The 22482-nt window shown below is 40.4% G+C and overlaps 2 protein-coding genes across 2 annotated transcripts; one reads left to right on the forward strand and one right to left on the reverse strand.

The window, feature by feature from the left end:
• Positions 1-2439: 2439 nt before the first annotated feature.
• Positions 2440-17073, forward strand: hif1aa (hypoxia inducible factor 1 subunit alpha a). The gene is made up of 15 exons (XM_073484071.1): positions 2440-2770; positions 9987-10177; positions 10658-10809; positions 10937-11021; positions 11726-11835; positions 13161-13363; positions 13571-13677; positions 13786-13933; positions 14072-14403; positions 14587-14783; positions 14863-14982; positions 15101-15351; positions 15433-15523; positions 15614-15704; positions 15850-17073. Exons 1-15 carry the CDS (start codon positions 2739-2741, stop codon positions 16011-16013), a joined length of 2274 nt encoding a protein of 757 aa, XP_073340172.1. The 5' UTR covers positions 2440-2738; the 3' UTR covers positions 16014-17073.
• A 98-nt stretch (positions 17074-17171) lies between these two features.
• LOC141010914 (serine protease HTRA2, mitochondrial-like) lies at positions 17172-22040 on the reverse strand. The gene is made up of 8 exons (XM_073484072.1): positions 21346-22040; positions 20546-20750; positions 19842-20036; positions 19524-19556; positions 18907-19015; positions 18731-18800; positions 18526-18621; positions 17172-18046 (listed from the first exon to the last, which is right to left on the reverse strand). Exons 1-8 carry the CDS (start codon positions 21804-21806, stop codon positions 17881-17883), a joined length of 1335 nt encoding a protein of 444 aa, XP_073340173.1. The 5' UTR covers positions 21807-22040; the 3' UTR covers positions 17172-17880.
• Between the last annotated feature and the right edge of the window lie 442 nt (positions 22041-22482).

Genomic DNA, 22482 nt, shown 5'->3' on the forward strand with positions numbered 1-22482 from the left:
CTACAAGAATTAAAGGATAAGTTCAAAAACAGTTATTATCTACATACCCTCATGCCAATGGAAAATTGGGTGAAGCTTCGTAGTCCACAAAACATTTCTGGAGCTTCACAGCAAAACAGTATTGCAGCATTCTCCTAAACAGCTGAAGTAGATGGGGACCTCTTTTAAAACGTTAAAGAAATAACTGAAGAAGAACAAACAAAACATAAATTGGCTCCATACAGCTCGTCCAGCATAATCCAAAGCTCTGGAGGCCCGAGATGGAGCCATTTTATGTTGTTTTTCTTCTTTTTTTTCCTTCTTTTTATACGTTTTAAAATAAGTCCCCATCTACTTTAGTTATTTAGGAGCGACTGTGCTGTGAAGCTCCAGATATGTTTCGTGGACTACGAAAAATTCATCCATCAGCATGTTTGGGTGAACTCCAATCAGAGGATGGCCTCTATTACAATGACAATGCAATCTTGTACATTCCAACATTTCCTTTTCAAAGCTGTGTTAATAGTATTACCACACAGCAGAGTTGCTTCAGTGCATTTTAATTGAAGAAATAAGAAAAGGTTGTGGCACAAGAGAGAGCCAGCAGAAGTTCATATTTTTGCATACTAGATGCATGTCATTCAAATAGTATTCTCACACAGTTTGCGGCCACAGAGGTGACTGGCAGGGTTTGGAATATTACAACGTCTGAGGTGGCACCATGCACTCACCTTGCTGAGGTGACCAATAGCACAGAAAAGGGTGTGGCTAGCACATTGAACACATTTCCAGACAATCGTAAAGTTAATCAGAATGACTAATTAGGCCAACAGCATCTACAACAGAGTAATCATTACAATATCCTGTAACGTACAATTTCTCAGTTCTCACACTGAATTAAATTCACAAGGCATCAGCACAACACAAGACCTGCCTGGTCATGTATTTATTCGTCCTCTCGTCAATTAGGTCTGCAGCTCTGCCACACACACGGACATGTTGTGCCATCCAGGCAACAGTTCTGGGAACCAAACCTTTGCTTAGTTACCGTAGCCAGATGTAACAACCATTAAATAAGAAAATGAAGAATTGTACATCTGATGGAAAGTGAGCTTTGTTGTGATCGTAAAGGGCCTTTGAAAAATAATTTTCCTTCCATTTTTCTTTTCCAAAGCAAGAGCTGAATCATAGACCGCACGAATAGCTGCCAAACATGAGGAGACTGGACAGAAATCTCAAAACCAGTTCAGGAAAAATAATTAAAACTCTAAGCCAGTAAGTGTGAGGAGGATTCCAGTTAGTGTGAGGGGGATTCCAGTTGAAATCCCTCAAAAACAGACGTTAATCTAATCCATGAGTGTCATATTTTAAAGTTTTGTTAAAAAACAGTTTGGGTTTTGCCACACTAATTTGCACACAAGGTATATGGACAGCACTGGTTGTGCCCTGCGACCTTATGTACCCATTTTTACCCATTTACTCATTTTGTGGCGCTTTCTCCTACTTTCTTCTGCTGTAACTCTCAATTTTGAAGGCCAGTGTTAGTATAACTTTTGAGTGTTTTAAAAAAGTACCCAAAACCCATATTTGAGTAAAAGTAAAGATATCATAAAAATATTACTTTGGTAAAAGTGAGAGACACTTACAGTCATAATGGCTGAGTTAAAGTCTGAAAACATCTGATATCAAATGTACTTAAGTAACAAATGTAAGTAGAAGTAGATAATACATATATTTACATGTATGTGTATACTGTCGGTCGGCGGGTTATCAGATCTGATATTCAGCATTTTTCTTATTGGAATCAGTGTTGTTCTTTTTTTTCTTATCTGATTGGCAATATGTTAAACACATACATACAATAAAAAATGGAAATGGCTCTGATGCAGCATGTAATCTGCAAAATAGTCACTGAAGTAATCAAATACCTGTAGTGAGTAAATAGTACAATATTTGCCTCTAAAATGTAGAGTAGTGGAAGTAGAAACTAGCAGAAAATGGAAATACTCAAGTACAAGTACCTCAAAATTGTACTCAAGTACAGTACTTGAGCAAATATACTTAGTTACATTCCATCATTGTATTTTACACTGTGGTGTTGCTGCTTTTACCTCAATAAGATCTAAGTACTTCTTCAACCAATGCCCAGCACACTTCAAAACAAGGCTTTTAATAGCACAACATCATAAAACTCACATCTATACATCTCAACATACAGTAAGCATGTGTACAGTACAAAGTACACGGAAGAAACAGGATCGCAGCATTACTTCAAAGAGGTTCAAAGAGGCGTCTGATCTGTGTAATCATGTAATGTGTGTTTTGGTGTCACAGACTTGCAGCTGAGTGGCCTGAAAACTGTAACTTCCGTCGGAGATTACATTTAATTTTGTGTTAGGTTCTCAGGTTTCCTGTGCGCGTCCTCGCCGGACAGAAAGCATGTGACTGCGCGGCCCCGCGGAGGCAGAGGGGGGAGTGATCCTGTGGCTCCGGTGCAACATTGTCTCGACAAGTAGCTAACCTCTCTCCAGCGTGGCACTGTCTTCGACCAAGAGTAGACGAGTGGGCTGTGCGTTTAACTGAGGAAAAGCTCGATTTCTTTGACGAAATATACACCGTGAGAACTCGTATGCAAACCGCTTGAAGGATTTACGGATTTATCTCAGAGAAAAATCGTGGGATTTTGGTTCATTTCTCGACGGGCCCGGATACAGCTTGATACCCATAGAGAGACTCAACTCAGGTCCTTTCGTCCTGACATGGACACAGGAATTGTACCAGAAAAGAAAAGGTAACGACAGTGCTAGCTTATGCTACGGAGCAAGCTGTTGTTGTTGTTTTAGAGCTATATTAACAACTTTGGTCTTCTGTTGGGGTTTGGTTGTGACTTTAGGTGTGACATTATGGGCTTTGTTTCAAGGTTAATTGCTAGTGTATCGTGTTAGTTCGACAAAATGCGTTTGCTAGCGAGGCTACTGTCGTTAGCAAGCGGCTAACATAGCTAGCTAGCTGGCATAGACCGAGAGCTGTCGACGTCAAACTGTTTTGAAATCAACATACTATCGATAACTAGTGCACACAGGCGAGTTTATGTATGGAAACATTGATTGTTGTCCGTTTACCTTTTTATTATTTTCTTTTAAACAAAATATGTCCTCCCAACGTTACTACATGTTTGGTTTGTAATCAGTGTTGAGACCTCAGAGATGCAACATTAGCTTTATTTACATTTGTTTTGAATGTGACAGCTAGCTATACATCCTCTCTATAGTACACCAGTGGTGGTGTACTGTTTGGGTGTAATGTGGTGTGTGTTGGCAGTGCCATGGCAGTGCCCATGTAAGCACTGCTGGTGAGTGGTTTACGGTTTCTGATGAAATATTCAGGGTTTAGTGAAGGTGTCGGTTTGAATTTCCCTTTCAATTTTCTGGTTTGGTAATAATTTATGGTGTAGTTTTATTTGGGAAGTAATCATCTAACTTAACTTTATACAGCTTTTAGACTTATGTGGAAAGTTTTCAGTAGTCTAGTTTAAAATGACAAGAATACAACAATAGTGACCCCCACCCCCTCAGGGGTTTAATGTCACACATTAGCAAAGTGTTACCATTTTCTGTCAGTGGCTACTAGAATTGCCTGCATCAGAACCTTGTTTGCTAACCAAGCATCATTTGGACGTCTATTTACTCAAACAAAACCAGTGAAAGTGATGCAACATCTGGCAGGGTGCAGATCAACAGCTGGAAAATGTTCAATGGACTTTTGGAATGGATTATTATGGCAATATTGCAATAAAGTATCAAATATATTTAAGTTCAACAGTTAAGTAAGTATCACAGCTGAAATTGTTTTCATACTTATTAGTCTTTAAAATGTATAACTTGTTTAAAAATAACATGATATGCCTATAAAAAGTTACCAGACCAACAAGCAATAACCCAGAATACTCCTGTCATAATCCTTTTACACACAGATATAACCAATAAATTAGGACCATACATGAAGTTGTTACAAGCTAAATGAGTTTAATGATTAACCGATTGTCACAGATGAGATTTATTTATTTTGTCTGACCAATAACTGAGTTATTTGCATCATATATACTAGTTGTTATTAATTAAAACTATAAATCAAGTCTGGCAAAGATTTTATTGAGTGCAATGTGTAGCTTAAGTTCCTGGTATTTCTTTACAAGTCAGAGGGAAGCACATAATTAGTATGGACTGTAAAATGGACGATTTACCTGCGCACTCCCAGACTCTGCATCCAGTAGATTACTGATCTGGGCCTTTCTGTCATTGACAGACGTACTAGATATGCAGACAGGTGAATAACTTATAGTCAGACCTCTTGTGCACAACTTTTGTCACATAACAGTCTTATTTCCCGTTCCAAATATGGTCCTGAGATTAAAAGAAAAATGAAATTGATAAAAGTGCATTACATTACAACATTAACTGGTAGTCAGCAGCGTAAACGGGAGACTTTGAGATTGATCTTTCAGCTGAGGGCAAAATGGCATCGACAAAATTCTTCCACAGAGGAAAATAATAGAAAGCTTCACTGTGGAGTATACAGTCAGTCTGGTGTAAAAGAGTCTTAATGGCTCATGAGAAATCTGCATAGCTTGTACAGAGGATGTACTTTGTACTAAGGTTTTCCTGTACATCTGAACTGATTTGCATTTGAAAATTAATACATAATAGCATTGGAAGGTCCCCTAAAAGTTAGCCCATGTAATAACAGCTATATAATAATGTCTTTGAAACATCGCTAACTCATCTCTGCTGCTATTTGTTCATAAAGATTCAATTATTTATCATCCTGTTGTTAAGATCTTGTTGTGGCTGTTGTTGGTGGCAGTTACTTTTGCCAAAATTGTTGAGTGGCATTGATTAACTTGGTAGACTAGGTAAATAGTTAGCCTATAGTTCTCATCTTTTCCTTTTAAGCATTTGCCCCAGTTACAATGTGTTGTTATAGGCTTTACTCAGTCTCTGCCAACATGAAATTTGGCACTTTGTATAAGCCTAGGTAGAGGGTTAACATCCTGTTAAGATTCAATAGATTTGTGGTCATTGTGATCTCAGAAAAAGAGCAAGATATGCAGTCTAGTTTGATGCAGTTTTGTCTGGTCCCTGTGGGGTGCTTTGATATTATTTTTGTCTCATCTCTTAATCACTAGGGCTTGACGTCAATAGGAGTGGTCAAATGTGTGTCGCAATCCCCTGCCTGGCAATTTGCAGGTTGCCCTAAGACATTCAAGTACAATTGCTACTTGTGTGTGGGCTAGTTTGAACTTGAAGAATAAATTGGGCTACATGCTGGTAGAGGGCATAGTTTTGTTTGTTTACACATTTTTCTTGTTTCATGTTTTGTAATGGGGCACAAAAACAGAATGTACACTGCGGGCTTGCTTTTATCAGACTCCTAAATCACTGCCTTTTGTGGATGGCTATTGCCTCTGATCAAATAAGAATCTTACTGCTTTTGGCAGTAAAATGCATACGTATTTTAAGGAAAACAAGCAATTTAGGCTTTGAATGCTGTAATTGTGAGGGCTTGTTGATTATGAAGGAAGCTTGTTTTTCACTGGAAGGTACGATCTCTAAAGTAAACCATATCAGAGAGCAGTTTCTAGGGTTTTGTTGTCCTGCAAGATTTCAAATCTCACATTTATCTATGTAATAAAGCATCTTTTTACACCATCTTCATTAATAAATACAGAACTGACGTAATGGCTATCACCACCATCCTGAAAAACATTTTTAAATGTCCCGAAGTGAATGTAAACCATCCTAAAATAAAATCATGTTTCTTCACTTCATATCTTCTATAGTTGTGAATTAAAACTGTTAGCATTCAAAGTATTTTTACCTCCGAACTGTACTTGGCTGAAGTACTGTAAATTTCATTTGTTGTCACATTAAACTGCAGATCACTGTTTAATGCTTCATGTTCCTCTTTGCAGAAAAACTCCTGCAGTGCGTTTAGCTGTTAGCTGCATTAGCTCTGTTTGCGGTATTGGCTCCCTTAGCCAAACACACCTCAGTATCAGCCACAAAAAGCTAACTAGTTCTCCTGCATATTTCACCAACGTTTGTGTGAAGTGTAATATCTACGCAAAAAAAACCCCACCCTTATCATTGTAACATTTAACTGGAAAACAAACTGAAAGCTTTTTTGGCTGCAGTATACTGATTCCCTGTAAAATAGCATCTGTAGTCAAAGCCAGAAGAGTGTTCAGCTTTTATCAATGTCTGCTGTTTTAGTGAACCCTTTAGTAGTGTCATTCAAAGTATAGTTCACACCCACAGAAAGTCAAAGGAAGTAAAGTGCTTGATCCGCTGGAGATGGATTTGTGCAATCTATATCGGGTGAGGCAAACAAGACCAACTCCCTATTGAGATGCTCTTCTTTTCTTTCTTTCTTTCTTAAAAAAAAATAAAAAATTAAGTGCACAAGTTAGACGTGGTGGATGTTCATGGGCCATATGTAATCAGCTGAAGTAGGCTTTCTCGGGAGTGTAGTACAGGAGGAGGTAAGTTAAATTGTATCAGTTAGATGAATGATTTATAATGTTGGTCATTTTAAGTATGTTTGCTAGGACCTTCCAGTGGAGAGGAACAGGCCAGAGTCCCTATTTGAAGTACCAAATTATAAATGCCCTTAAACTGTGAATTTAAGAATCCCGTAAGCCTTCAGTCTTTCAGATGCAACAATGGGTTTTTTTTTTTCAAAATTGTGTTTGAGTATAAACGAAAATGGATTTTGCTTCATACATATTTAAATCAGGAATCTCATGCAGTGTTTCATGTGACAGGCTCCAGTTACTTCCCACACTGCAGAAATAGCTTTACAACTGATAATTATTACTACTACATATACTTTTTTCTTTAAGGCTTCATTCTCCTCCCTCCAAAAAAGAAAAAAAATGCATTTTTTGTTGCATGACAAAATAGTATTGACTCAGGGTGCAATTACTTGCCTTTTCAGAGCTTTAAACTACCTCTCATGAGTGGGATCCTTTGACAAAAGTTTGTACAGTTTACATAATTTAAACAGAGTGGAACAAAAACTACATACAGTTTCCACCAAGGAAATGGAATAACCAATGTATTGTTCCTGAACACAAGGAATATCTGACGTCGGTGTCACTGAGGCGTCGTAAATTTAGGGGAGATCCCTACTATGCTGCTTCCAAAAACGGTATTGCATGTAGCTGCATATTATGCCAAGGGTTCAGAGTTCTGTGAAAGGGCTTTATTTTCAGTCTTGCTTTGCTTTTCTCCCCATATTGGGTAGAGGTTTTAGTTGTGGTGTTTCCCTGAAATGGATTATATAATAGATAAGACAGTGTTTACTGTTAGACTAAACAGGACTGACTGATAGTGAGAACATTTCTCTTGTAAAATAGGTCAGCTCTTAGTAACAAAATACACAAGCAACTCTCGTAAAGCGCGATTTTTTATTGTTCACTGGTTTGTTTCTCCTTTAATCTCCAATCCTCTTGTTTAGATCTGTGAACAATTCAAATAATTTTTGCTCACATAATCGCACTTGCTCTTATTAGGCACCAAAACATGTCCAGTTCAAGCCAGTGAAAGTGCAAATGTGATTTGTGTTGGCAGTGGAGCATGACAGGCAGTGGACTGCTGGGGATTCATGACCATGTGCATTAATAGTGTTATGTAACGGTGGCCTCTCTGTTCGCCTTTGTTTTAACATCAAGGGACCTTTTTTGTTTTCATTGCATGATTCAAGTCAAAGAATGAAAGCAGTTTTCTTCTCCTTCTGTCGGTTTGAAAAATGGTGGAGGTGGGTCATAGAAAAGCTGCAGTTTTACTTTTTATAATTAGGTATGGAAGGAACAGAATAGGACTGAAAAAAGCTGTCAACGCAATCTGTTGTCTTTTATGATCTGTATGTTTAGATAAGTTGACTATCTCTTATGACTCTTATATCACAGGACAGCTATTTATAGATTCGATATTAGAGTAGTACACAGTGGCTCATACATCTTATACTTACTGTTTGTCCTGTGTCATCCATTGTTCCATCCCTCTGTGTTCAGCGGATGTGTACTATAGTGGAATATTACAGCTAAACTTCATTTGGATAGGATTTGCATGAAGGCATGTGATACAATGGGGGGTGAAGCCACTACAGTGGGAACAATTTGTATACAGTTTGCTACTAATCAATCATCTATAGTCCCAGTGGGAACACGGTGTATAGCAATGGTTATCTGACATTAGATCATTGTAAGCTTAGCCAGTAGCTTAGCGAGATTACTGTCCCAGTGTGTTCCCAATGTGATCATTTCACACTGTGTTGATGGTTCACCCTTTTTACATGAATGTAGCTTGGTGGTGATTGTTGTGTTACAGGAGCCAAAGGAAATGTACTGATAGAATGCAGAACCGGTTGCATAATAATGCTGCAACCAGATCTTCTGGCTGTGTCTGGTGGGGTTGACATAAGATATTGTAAATATTTGTTAATGCTATTGACAAATGTGCCGACATGTGGATGAGTGTAAATGCCTGTAGCTTGCAGCTGTAATTACAGCCTGGGATGAAACCTGTTTATATTACAGTATGTATAAACATCTTTGAGAGGAGGAGGATTATTGGTGTACACACCACCATGTACCTCAGTTACACATAATTTGTATCAGATCCATCAAAGAGGGATAAGGAAAACAAGATCAGTGTCCAGTAGATGTGTAGTGCCATGGGGCCATGATCCAATGTGGGTGTTGGGTAGATTGGATTTTTGTTTTTGTGTTAACTGTCTGACGATGTTTTTCTCAGGCTTGGGTCAGTGTCATGTTCGGGGCTTTTTGAGAGACAAAGGTCATGTGAGACTTCTTACCCGAAGACTAAATTTGTCATTTGTACTTGGTGGAAAATTTTGGTCTAAAATCTAAATAATTCCCTAACCTAGTCTATAAAAAAATCAGTCTCCAACCCTGACATGTCATTTGGTACACAGTAGGCTAATTCTAGTTAAGCGGTCCATTCTCTTGTTAGAGAGCCAGAAATAACGATATGGCCTCGGTCAATGCTGTAAATGCATAACAGATCAATTTCAATTAGGTATACCTTTCAAAGCCGAGGGCTTTTGAACTGCCTTCCATTCAGTTGCGACGCTGCTCCAGTGTCATCAGAATGACAACCCTAACCCTTGTCTTTCAGATGACACTGTGGTTAGCGGTAAGTACACATTATCATTTTGGTTATTTTTTTCACCCTAAAGTCTAGTTTTTATTTTCATTTCAGTTAAAACGTTTTTTTTTTTCTTCACACAAGTGACTTGCAAGTCATTGTGCCCTTTTAAATCTGCTGTACTTTGTTATTTTAAAATAATGCCAGGTTTTAAGATCTTGTTTACAGTGTAGTGAGTGCCCATTAGCCAGATCTTGGACAGCTGCTTGCATAAATGCTTAAAATGGAGCTTGTATGAACAGTAAGCAGTTATGATGAATGCTAATGTAGAATAATAGAAAATACGACTGAATTGTTTAACTTGACAGTTGAAGATGTCACTCACTTCGTGTTTGTGTGCTCTCTCTGCGTCAGTGTCAGTATTATCGTTCCCCTCCCTTGTAGATCTGTTGAGCCAGGCTCGTAAATGTCACAATGATTGGTGCTGCACTATAGCTTGGCTGTGCACCAAGAGACAGACAGACAGACAGGAGAGTCCATGCCCGGCCTCCCAGCCAATCTCTCTAAGGGGGTGGACTCCATGTCTTTTGGTCAGCAGCCAATAAGACGATGGCAGATAGCCATGTATGTAAATGAGTCTGACGGGGGCCCAGACGGCAGCTTGGCCGTGAGCTCACGTGTTGCGGACTCCAGCTACTGCAGTCTCCCCAGTGACGGGCCAGTGGCTGACCAGATTCTGTACACAGAAGGAGGGATGTCAGCTCTTGTAGTGTGCATAGTGGGTTCAAAACCAGTTTGTGGCCAGGCTGCGACTGACCCTCCACCTGTCTCCCGCAGGGTGAGCTCGGAGCGGAGGAAGGAGAAGTCAAGGGATGCGGCGCGATGCCGGCGTGGGAAGGAGTCAGAGGTGTTCTACGAGCTGGCCCAGGAGCTCCCCCTGCCCCACAGTGTCAGCTCCAGCCTGGACAAGGCCTCAATAATGAGACTCACCATCAGCTACCTGCGCATGAGGAAACTGCTCAGTCCCGGTCAGTAACTGCAGGTGTTTTATCTGTCACTGGAGAGTTTATCTTGGGGCACATTTTCATTTTAAATTTCGTTCTGGACTCCTACTTATAATTAAATTGTGTCACAATTTTCATTATTATCTCAGAGGCTCGAGAACGTATTGTTTTGATGAAGATGCCCCTTTCTTCAGAAATCTTCATAAGTTTTCTTTCACTGTGGTTAGCCACAAGTGAAATGAATGAATTAAATGATGCAGAGAAAAACTGAAGAAAACACTGATAGATGGTTAAACTCTGAGTCAGCTGCTCAAGAAAATCGACTCAGACATGCACAGATATAGATCCTTTTGCAGATAAACCTGTGTGCTGTCTCTGTGCAGCAGTCTCAGCCATCCAAACATGTTTTTCAGACAGAAGAGATATCCTGTGCCTCATTTCTTCTTGCTTTTCTTTTCTACCTTCCTTTATCTCTCCCATCTTTCCTCTATTATCTTTCTCTAGCTGAGCCAATGGCAGAGGAGGAAACAGAACTTGATATACAGCTAAACAGCTCCTACCTAAAAGCTCTGGACGGCTTTCTCATGGTGCTCTCCGAAGACGGAGATATGATCTATCTCTCTGAGAACATCAACAAGTGCCTCGGGCTGGCACAGGTATGTCTGATGAGTTGACGTGTGTCTGCATTGAAGAGAACAGTGTTGTTTGTTTAGGTTAAGCTTAGAAGTCACCACACAATGTCTACCATGAACATCTCTAACTACACAACTCTTTCTGCTGCAGTTTGACCTGACCGGACACAGTGTGTTTGACTTCATCCATCCCTGTGACCAGGAGGAGCTGAGGGAGATGCTGGTCCACAGAACAGGTGAGGGAGGGAGTCACATTATAAGACCTCACTAATGGACAGAGACGGGCACACACAGGCACTCTGTCAGGTCTGCCAGTGCTCCAATCAGCAGGGAGTCCAATTCACTCTGAGCTGGCAGATTCAGACTGGGAGGCTGTCAGAACAAGTTATCATTTTCCCACTTCAAGCCTGAGGTCAAAGTGATTAGAGTTGGCTACTGTCTGTACTTGAGTGACCTTTCACGCAGCATAAATGGAACAGGACGCTGCATCACTGGCACATTTACTGTTGTGCTTATACAACTGAATTCAGTTTTGTTGTCGAGTTCAGTCAGTGGATTGAATTAGTCTACTTTTTTGCATAACTCCCACTCCTCGGTAGTGTTTTTAAGTGAAATTAATTAAGCTAAAACTTTCCAGTGCTTCATAGCATAATTTGTTAACAATGCATGTTTGTTTGAGGAACGTTGGTACACACTGATGTTATCATAGCCACAACGGCTGGCGACTCCACTTCCTTAATTATTTTGCAGTAGCTGACCCCAACGCAAAACCACTGTAGCTCTACGTCCTCTCTGAATGCAAATGTGAACTGCTGGCAGGCAAAAGTGAAATAAAAAATAATAAAATGGAGGCAGTTGTGAATGCTTACAGTTTTGAAATGATAACACAAGATGCTGGTTTTCTCTGAAACCGTCTCCCTACCTGCTCATGTGATTTCAGGCTCCAAAAAGGCCAAGGAGCCAAACACAGAGCGCAGCTTCTTCCTCCGAATGAAGTGCACTCTCACAAGCCGGGGCCGCACCGTCAATGTCAAATCAGCTACATGGAAGGTAAGCCGTGGTGGAATCACTGAGGAAATGTTTTCTCATGTATGTTTAGAAATTAGCTGATCATAATGTTGTAAGTAAAGAGTTAGAAAACTTTGGAGATTACATGCACAAACTATAAAGATACAGAGTGCAGTAAATGATGTCTACACCAGCAGTAATCTAATAAGCTAATGTGAAGAGGAAATGGACCATCATACTAATCGGGATACAAATGAAACATTAAGTGCCTGTGTTTAGCATATAAACACATAAAAAACCTACATTAGATGTAGCCATTATTTGAATCAAGTTTAGTAAGTATAAAGGAAATCTCCAACCAATTGGATAGGGAAAGGCTAATTGACCAACCAATTATAATGCACCTACAACATCATTTTATAAATTCAAACATCATTTATTTGTACTTTAACTCCTGTTACTTTTGAAATTATATATACTTTTGGCACATTTCCCCTTGTGTGTAGGTACGTTTCATTATCATATCATAAATGAGGACATTTCACAGGCACCTGAATTTTTGTCCCCTAGTGGACAAGAGGAGATGAAGATTTACATCAAAATAATAATGGAGAAAGAATACAAATCTTTGTCTTAAAATAATCTCATGAAACCATCTAAAGTATGCAGTTATTCCTGCAACCTTTAGCTAGCAGCTGTTGTCAAAGTCTCACATCAGCAACCCACATAACCCAAAACACTGATGTTATTTATTTACAAATGTCTGATCATTATCTGTCTGCTGCAATAATAATGATAGACTTTATTTATATAGTGCTTTTCAAAACACAGTTACAAAGATGAAATAAAAGTTGACAAATGATGATTAAAAATAAAAAAAACAATTAAAAAGCAGTTTTGAGGTTATACAACATTCAGCAAAAACAGCTAAATATAACACAAAGTAAAATTAAATCAAATAATATAAGAGTTAAGGGAAAGCTTTTGTATAAAAATAGGTTTCAAGAAGTGACTTGATGAATAAAAGTGAAATTTTGAACCCAAATCCTGTAAAAGCACATAAGAATATGTTTTTAAGAGGGATTTAAAAGGAGAAACTGCTCGGTCACCCTTTGTCGTCAGCCTAGAGCCTAGATAGTGTAATGGCTAGGAAAGCCTTGGCTGAAGACCTCATATTGAGACTGAGCACTTAAGGTGTGAAAAGATCTGAGACGTGCCTCTGTGCAAGTCCAGAGAAGGCCCTAAATGCTATTAACAATATCTTAAAATCGTATTCTAAATTTTACTTGCATTAGGAAACCTCTTACTCTCCTTGTGGGTCTGTAAATCATAATAACAGTGTTGTGACCCTATTAATGTCTCTCCAGGTCCTCCACTGCTCAGGTCATGTCCATGTATATGAAAGCCACACTGAGGAGACTCCAAATGGGCAAAAGGAGCCACCGGTCCCCTACCTGGTTCTGATCTGTGACCCCATCCCACACCCCTCCAACATTGAGGTCCCTTTGGACACCAAGACCTTTCTCAGCCGCCACACGATGGACATGAAGTTCACATATTGTGATGAGAGGTCAGTTTCCCAGTCTTGGAGAATTATTATTTGCGTAAGAAGCTTAACACGGCTTGCCTCTTAAGCCACCTGTGGCTATACCTGTGTCAATGGATATTATTGCCAAAGCTCTAGTCACACAGAGCCACCTAGTGTTCAGTGTAGGTACTGCAAATGTCCTCTCAGCATGGAAATATGGAAGAAATAATAAAAAAATGTCTTTTCCAGGATCACTGAGCTCATGGGTTATGATCCAGAGGACCTGTTGAATCGTTCTGTGTATGAGTATTATCATGCTCAGGACTCGGACCATCTCACCAAGACTCACCACAACCGTAAGCATGAATACCAAGCGAAATACCCACACATTCCAGCTGTGTTATTTCTGCCTTCAACCAAATGTCTTATTCTAATTTTTCCTTCTCGTTTCTCTGTGCTTTTAGTGTTTGCAAAGGGCCAGGTCTGCACAGGACAGTACCGGATGTTGGCCAAGAGAGGAGGCTTTGTGTGGGTGGAAACACAAGCCACTGTCATCTACAACAACAAGAACTCCCAGCCGCAGTGTGTCGTCTGTGTCAACTTTGTGCTCAGGTACTTTAAAGGCTCTTTGAAGATTCAGTATTTTCAGGAGAGATTGTAATATATTACCATGTACAAAATAGATTACAGACTGTTTTTGTGCAAAATCCTTACTAAACTCAATCTTACGGCTGCATGGCTCTGTTACAGCGGCATCCAGGAGGAGAAACTGATCTTGTCTCTGGAGCAGACCGAGGATGTGAAGCCAGTAAAGGAAGAGCTGCAGCAGGAGGAAGAGCTGCAGCAGGAGGAAGAGGGGGAAGTAGTCGAGAGCAGCCAGCCCGAGTTGTCTTCAACCTTGCTGAAGAAGGAGGTGGAGGAGAAGTTGCCAGAGGTGGATGTGATCAAACTGTTCACTCAAGCGACAGAGGCCCAGTCGCTGGCTAGCCTGTACGACCAACTGAAGGAGGAGCCCGAGGCCCTCACCCTGCTGGCTCCTGCTGCTGGAGACACTATCATCTCCCTGGACTTCAGTTGTCCTGGTTTGTGGCCCCAGACACACACACTTAAAGGTCCCATATTGGAGAAAATTAGATTTCAGATGAGATGAGATTAAAGCATGTAAAAATGTGAAAATAAGCCCAATATGGGACCATTAAACTGCATGACTCAGAGTTTAAATCCTGAGTGCAACCGTTCTGACCTCCCTCTGTCTTTTGGTACAGATTCAGAGATCCAGCTGCTGCAGGATGTTCCTCTCTACAATGATGTAATGCTTCCATCAACCAGTGACAAGCTGGTACTGCCTCTTTCCCCTCTGCCGCCCAGCGAGCCTCTCCACGTCACCACCACCACATCTGAGGATGCAAAAACTGAGCACTATGCTCCAGCCACATCCACTTCACTGGTTGGCTCCTCAGAGGTAGGACAGAGGGAATTACTGTCATTTTGCAGTGTAGGCAATAAACCTTTTGGTGACCCTTGACTTCTCTTCTCTTTAGGTTGACAGTCCGCTGGACTTCTGTTTCCCCATGGACTCAGACATGAGCTCAGATTTCAAACTTGACTTGGTGGAGAAGCTGTTTGCCATCGATACAGAACCCAAGACCCCCCCCATACAGGTAATAATGCCAGGAGATACTGTTGATTATTCTTAATTTTAATAAAGTTTCTGGTTGATCTAATATAGTGAAAAGTTCTCTGTATTCTGATTCAGTAGACCTTTTTTCTCCCCTTCAGGCAATGGAAGATCTGGAGATGCTGGCTCCCTACATCCCCATGGATGATGACTTCCAGCTTCGCAGTCTGACCCCAGATGAGCCTCTAACTTGTGGACCAGTCAAATCCCTTCTGAGTTCTCCAGTCTGTGTCAAACAGGACATCCCCAGCTATCCCAGCTCCCCATTCAGCTCACCAGGCAGTCGCACAGCTTCCCCAGCACCACCTGAGCCAGTGAAAGCCCCTCATCTTGCCACCATCCTTGCTAAGAGGTAAAGTCATCCAGGTGCACCATTTTAAGGGTTTATCATATCAGTTTTTTTGGGTTAACTAACCGTATTGCTGTGCTGCAGAACCACACAGCTGGGGACGCTCGGGACCCTGGCTGCTCAGCTCACACAGCGCAAAAGAAAACTGGGTGACATAAAAGAGATGATTGGACAGGTAAGTCCTCAACATCCAAACATGATTTATAGATCACTTTATATTTACAGATGAAGAGTTTGAGTGTCTGTATTTCATGATTTCTCGCAGGGGACTCTGCACCAGGGGCAACAGGAGCAGGGCAAAAAGCTGAAGCCCTCAGAGTCGGGAACAACCAGGACCATACTTGTGCTGCCTTCAGGTGAACAAACTAGATCTGTGTTCAATAGTTTAGATCAGTGGTTCTTTGGGAACCCAAGTGTGGGTCAGGACCTCTAGTTCTGGTTTTTGTCACGCGAATCAAAACACCAGCACAATCATAACTCTTTTGTCTTGTTCTCATTTAGATCTGGCGAGTCGTCTTCTTGGCAGCACGTCAGAGGGCACCAGCTCCCTCTTCACCCTGCCTCAGCTCACACGCGACGACTGCGAGGTCAACGCCCCCTTACAGGGTCGTCAGTACCTGCTGCAGGGGGAGGAGCTGCTGCGTGCTCTGGACCACATCAACTGAGTCAATGCTTAGCCTGCTCACTGCTGAACTAGACTGGACACTACAATTTCTCCCTCTCTAAGAGCCCCCACCCACCCTACCCCACCCTTACTGCCCCCTTATTTATGTATCCATATGAGTTTGACTATAGTTTGGCTGCCGTTTGCGCACATCATGTGATATCTGCATCATTCCGCCGTGACAAACGCCATAGCAGCGCCTGGTTTTTTGGTGCAAGGGATTCAGGCATCATGAGATGTCCAATTGTTGTTTTCTTTTTTTCCGTTTTGTTTTTTCTCTCTTTTTTCCGGGGAGTCTCTCAGCACACAGCGCCTCGACAGATGACCCTTTTCCAGCAGGTCACCACAGAAACCTGGCGCTACTGCCAGCAGTGTATTGTAAGCTTCAGTCGCACAATTTATATTTTCTTAAAAAGAAAAATATTACCAGCAATATATATTAAGCCTTTTTAAAGTCGTTTTAATGGGATTTGAACAATTTTATTTTTCCTCCCATACTTGTATGTTGTAGTACTCGTACCTAACAAGATGTCTTTAGTCCAGAAGTATGAACATGTTGTTTAAACCTTAGGTGGTTTGAATGTTATCTCCATTTAATAGCTGTCAGTCTTTGAGGTAAATGCATTTAATTGTGTAGCAGGTCCAGTACATGTCACTTTATTACTTTACTGTAAGTGTGTGTTACTGTACATATACCAGGGAAATTTTAATTTACTCATTATGGCTCCACTGCTTTGACTCCCAAAATGAAATGAGTCTTCACTTTCTTTGTTTGCTTCTCATCGTGGAGGATTGGCATTTTCTCTTTAAACATGAAGCAAATTCATGTTTTTGGTTTTTACTTTGCGTGACATACTCAGAAGAGTCTGTTTTAAAATAAGTGGGATCTCAACAATTCATAATTTACCTGTGTGATCATCATCATCATAGTAGCCTTCGTGAGTTGTCAAACTTGTTTGCTCAGTTAATGGTAGTCAGTTTAATACCATTGATCCATGCCATATTGTTGGGTCTCTCATGCTTCTTGTTGCTGTCTAACATTAAATGGCTTTAATAAAGTACATTGTTTCGGGTTTCATTAACTTACAGTCTACAAACATGATTCATTACATAACTAGTTTTGCTACTTCGCCAAGTAAGAAGAAACAGAGCATTGAGGTAGAAAACACATTTTGTTTATTGTACTCCCTGTGAATAAAAACTTTAAGTCTTGAGTGCTGACAGGTTAATATGGAAGCCCATTTTTGCCAGTTAAAGAAAAAAAAGATAACCTGGCCTTGATTTTTAAAAGAAATATTCCTGTTAAGTCAATTTGATGATATATTTATCTCAAAGTTTAGACTCTCATAATCATGACTTATCTTAATTATGACTTTATGTCTCATAATATCAATTATAATTCATAATTATGACTTACCATGGGAGTATTTTTTTTTATCAAGCTTTGTTTTCATCTTATTATTTACTTAACCAGTAGAAATGGGCTTCTATAGGTTAATGACAATTCAAATAGTTTGAATTAGACAAATTACATTGAAATTCATTGTAGTTGACAGCCATCTCTCTCTATATATATATATTTAAACTTGACAAGTTTAAATATAGACAATACTTGGACTGATAAATATGGCTACAAAACACCCTTTTTTTTAAGATGACACTGCAGGCTTTTCTTTGTATTTACTGAACATATATACGCTGGAACCCCCCCGCGCTTGATTGTTTGTGACACTACAAACACATGTTCATCCGACCACGCACACCATCACATTGCACAGTTTGTTTTTTTTTCTTCTCTTGAACTAATCATGTGGCCGTCTGTCCATTAGCTTAACGTAAAGTTAAGAAATGAGGTTGTGTGGTTGGTGTCACTCTGTGTACTCTGGAGTCATTTGCAGTCGCAGCAACTCGTCTCCTCTCTGTACCACCATGGTGATTTTGTCACTGTTGCGGACTGCCTGGTAGATCTCCTCGGAGGTGTGCACCTTCACACCGTTTATCTCCACCACAATGTCTCCTGGTAGCATGCCAGCTCTGGAACAGGTATAACAGCATTGTGTGTTAGTGTTCCTTATGTAATTCATCAACAATGTCCACAATGAAAAAAAAAAAAAAGATAAGATTTTCCAGACTTAGGTAAGTTAATGTGCATTTTAATTAGTGCACTACCTGGCTAACTTGGAACCAGATTTTACTTAATGTTTTCTTGATGATTCAAGATGATGCCTGTTAGGTTCCATTTCAAGGTTTTTAATTAATATGGGAATGCTCTTTTCTGTACTAATTGCAAATATAGCCAACCAAAACCCAATTCCACCCTCTGACATGTCTTCTCACCAAACATTACCTGCAATATCTAGAAATCCTATCTACCCAGTACAAACATGAGATATAAATATTCACTGGCTTAAGGGAAACACACTCTCTCTAACATTCATCATCAGCATCAAAGTTCAGGAGCAAGGAGGATCCTTTACCATTCCTTATCATCCACTGCTGCTTGGTCGGCTTACCTGCTGGCCGGGGAACCCAAGATCACTCTGTGAATCAGGATGCCGTGTGTCACGTGTGGGAAGGACGGGTCTCTCAACTTGAGTTCTGCAATGATGCTGAAGCAAACAAGAACACGACTGGTTTTAGATGCAGTGGTGTGAGCTCTGCTGTAACTACACTTCACTAAGTTTTACTGGAGGAATTTTTGATCATGAAGTGTTTTACCTCTGCGTCAGCGTCAGCATCATCACACCAATGTACCGCCGCTTCGTCTCCGACTCACCAAACCAAGAACCTTGAGGAAGATGAACAAAAACAAGGATGTGAGGATAATTTCTTTAATAAGAGAGAACAGTTGGATGCAGAAAAAAGGGTGTAATGTACATCTTATCCCTTCTTACTCTTCTTTTTTGCTGCCTGATCAAGAAAAACTCTCAGGCGGTCAGATGGAATAGCAAAGGAGATTCCTGCAGTGACCTTCATGGTGTTTATACCGATGACTTCACCATCCTGATTGGAGAAGATAAGACATTCAGATAAGGCCTTGTGCATCATTATGTTATTATGTTTGGCTGCCAAAGTCCAGTAATGTCTGAATAAATAAACTGCAGTTTTATTGATAGTGATAGTTGTGTCAGTTGCTAGGAGGCAACCTTTAAACACACAAAACTACATTTTAAATGTTAAACTTAACACACATCTAGAGCTGAAACGATTCATTGATTTGCTTTCAACTATCTAATTAATTGTGATTTATTTTGATAACTGTTTTAGTGAGCATCAGAGATTAATCGACATTGAAGATGATCATTAGTTGCAGCCCAACACACATCATTCCCCACCTCAAAAAATCAGTTTACATATATCTTGTGACAACAGACAAAAAGCTGCCTGCTGCAACAATCTGTCTACAAACTTTCTGTCTGCTCAAACTTGACACAGCACAACAGTCAGAGCAAGTCCGCTGACATTTAAATGTGATGATTGTGGTGACATTTAAACAGGACTGGTGACTCACCAAGTTAATCAGGGGACCTCCAGAATTTCCAAACTGCAAAACAAATCAGTCACATCTGACATCAGGAAGCATCATATGAGACATTTCTGAGTCACAGTAAATCTTCTCCCCACTGGCTTATTTTTTCCTGATCCATTTAATGCTACTGTTCCTAACAATCAGGGATATTTTCAGGACTTAAAACAGGTCACTTGTGAACTAAAAAAGGGGCATAAAACATTTTCCCTTACTGGTTCTCACAGTGTTCTTCCCTTATCTACATAAACTGATCATGTGGCCATATACACCCGGTAAAACGAATTATTGCAGAATACTCACATCAATTGCTGCATCAGTCTGGATGTAGTCCATGTTTGAGTTAGACAGACCCAGCTCCTTACTGCCTCTCTGCACTGAGCTGATGATTCCTGACGTGATTGTATTCTTCAAAGCAAACGGGCTTCCCATGGCGACCACAAACTCTCCTTGTCGAACATCAGACGACAGACCGAGGGCGAGCGTGGGTAAAGGGTTCTATGTGTCACGGTAGAGACAGAGCAGGTCAACATTACATCCTCACTCCTCAGGTCATTTTCTTTTTATCTCTAGAGGAGCTTACTATTTTATCTACAGCCTGTTTTCTTCCTGCAATGACCCCATCATGTAAGTGTCCCGCTTTCTTATAAAGACGTTGGATCAGCCTTTAGTGCGTCTATCACTGTGCTGCTTTTAGATGGTGAAACAGAAGACTATTCATGAGTTTTGGTCTTTCAGCGTATGTATGAATCACAACCTTGTTATTCTCTAGAGGAAACAATACAGGCAAAACATACAATACAGTCATTCTATACAGGAAGCTATTTAAAAGAGGTTGTCTGATGTAAGTGAGGACCTTGACTTTGAGACTTTTTCATACACTGCATACTGTTTAAGAGAACTTGAACTCATGCACTCTGAACATGCCCTCTTGGGGAGACATATTTGTAAAACGTGCATCCAGTAAGATAAAAAATTAAACAGATATTATTTAATTTGCTTCTCACCCTCGCAGTGATTTTGATGGTGGCGATGTCTGCAACTGGATCAACATCTTGCACAGTCGCATTGTACACGTCTCCGTTGGTGAGCTTCACACGGACGCCCCTCTTGTTGGCCACAACGTGCGCATTGGTCACGATGAGGCCATCACTGCTGATAATGAAACCAGAGCCATTTGACACCGGGACTTCTCTTCCTGAAAATGGGTGCCTGTGAAACAGCAAATGCAAATCATACTCAGCCCGGAAGCAAAATGTATTATTTGAGTTAATCCACACAGAAACTCAGATTCTGAGAAGTGAAACCGGGGCTTTTGGGGCCCTTGAAGGTCATGACAAAGGACTATCTAGTTCTCGCTGCAACACAGTGCATAATGTCAAAACTGTTATTTCTTCACATTCTCATGCCATTTTTTTTTTTTTATGTTTACAATTTAAATTCTTACATATTGCACTTTTACTACATTAAAGAAGTTGACAAGACAGATGTTACACTACATTCTGTGACCTGAGGGCATTTCATCTGTGTTGCCTCCTCAAATGTTTTATTATACTTTATCACATTCTTTACTTTGATAAATGTGTCCCCATAATATTTAGATACATACTTGTATGCAACACACTCCAAATACTGTGGCTGTGACTACAATCAAAATAACATCTGTAATGTGAAGCATGATAAACAAACATCTGCAGCAGCAACATCGCTGAAATTCCTACTCGGGTCTCATAAGTGGGTGTAACTCATGCTACGAATTCATTTCCATTCCACTTATTCCATGTGGCGTCTTTTTCAGTCAACTCACCTGCCAATGATTTCGATGTACACGACAGCTGGAGTCGACTTTTCGACCACATCTGCAATAAAGTTGTATTTATACCGGGGGCTGTCAGGTTTATAGGGAGAGGCACACTGAGCTGATGGCAGGATGAGGTCAAGATACCGTCCGGTTATCGAGACTCTTCTGTCCTTGGCTTTATCGTCTTTTTCACTGTCCAGAAGCGCCGCACCACACAGTCCCAAACCCAGCGAGACAGACCTGAGCAGAGGACAGCTGCTGCTGTCCTGACCACCTTGTCTGTCCCACCCCACTGGCGGTCCTCTGTCCAGGCTTGTGTGTCCCTCTGCTCCTCTGTGGTTACATATTACTACAGAGGACACCGGGCTGACTGTCCTGTCTGCCACACAGGTGAGTCCCCGGCTCGGACAGCGAGTATGTCTCCTCAGTGCTGAGAGAAAACACCTACTGAGAGGAGTTGCTGCCATGTTGCATCACTTCTGTCACACCGGTTCAGGAGTTTTTGGACAGCAACAACACTTTATATCCAAATATATTTACAGTGACAACGCTCCTTTTTGTGTCACTTATAACAGCGGCACTGTTCATGTAAACAAAAACAATACAGTACAAACACTTCCTTTGAATTTAACTTATCTTCGCGAAACAGAGACAGCCACAGCAAAGAAAGCGACAACCTTACACCGGAAGTTTAAGTCTATTGCGAGACTGCGCTGTACGCCCCTTCTTCTTCTAGGGTTTTTGCAATTAAGGCCCTACTGCCATCTACAGGATACAAATCACAAAACATTAAAAAGTAAAAATATTTAATGATGAAGTAAAAATGCATTTAGTGAACAGTTGAGTGTACGTCACATTTGAGTGTTTAACTGCTTTTATGTTTGCATGTATTGTTGAGTTTCTTAAATTGCTATTATGAATGTGGAATTTAGCCACAGTTCTTATCAAGTTAGTAATATAATAGTAATGTTAGTAATATAATAATTGTTGAACAGACATGGATGATGTTGTAGGCTATATGTATGTTTGCAAGTTTTAGAAATAATAGGATTAAATAGTATTAGTGTAAAATAGTAAATGGTAATGATTTAATAAACCAATTAAAAAATAATGTTTTTCTTCCTGCCTATAGTGCCTATGCCA

This window comes from Pagrus major, chromosome 16, assembly GCF_040436345.1.
Source record: "Pagrus major chromosome 16, Pma_NU_1.0".
In the NCBI taxonomy this organism is placed as follows: Eukaryota; Metazoa; Chordata; class Actinopteri; order Spariformes; family Sparidae; genus Pagrus; species Pagrus major.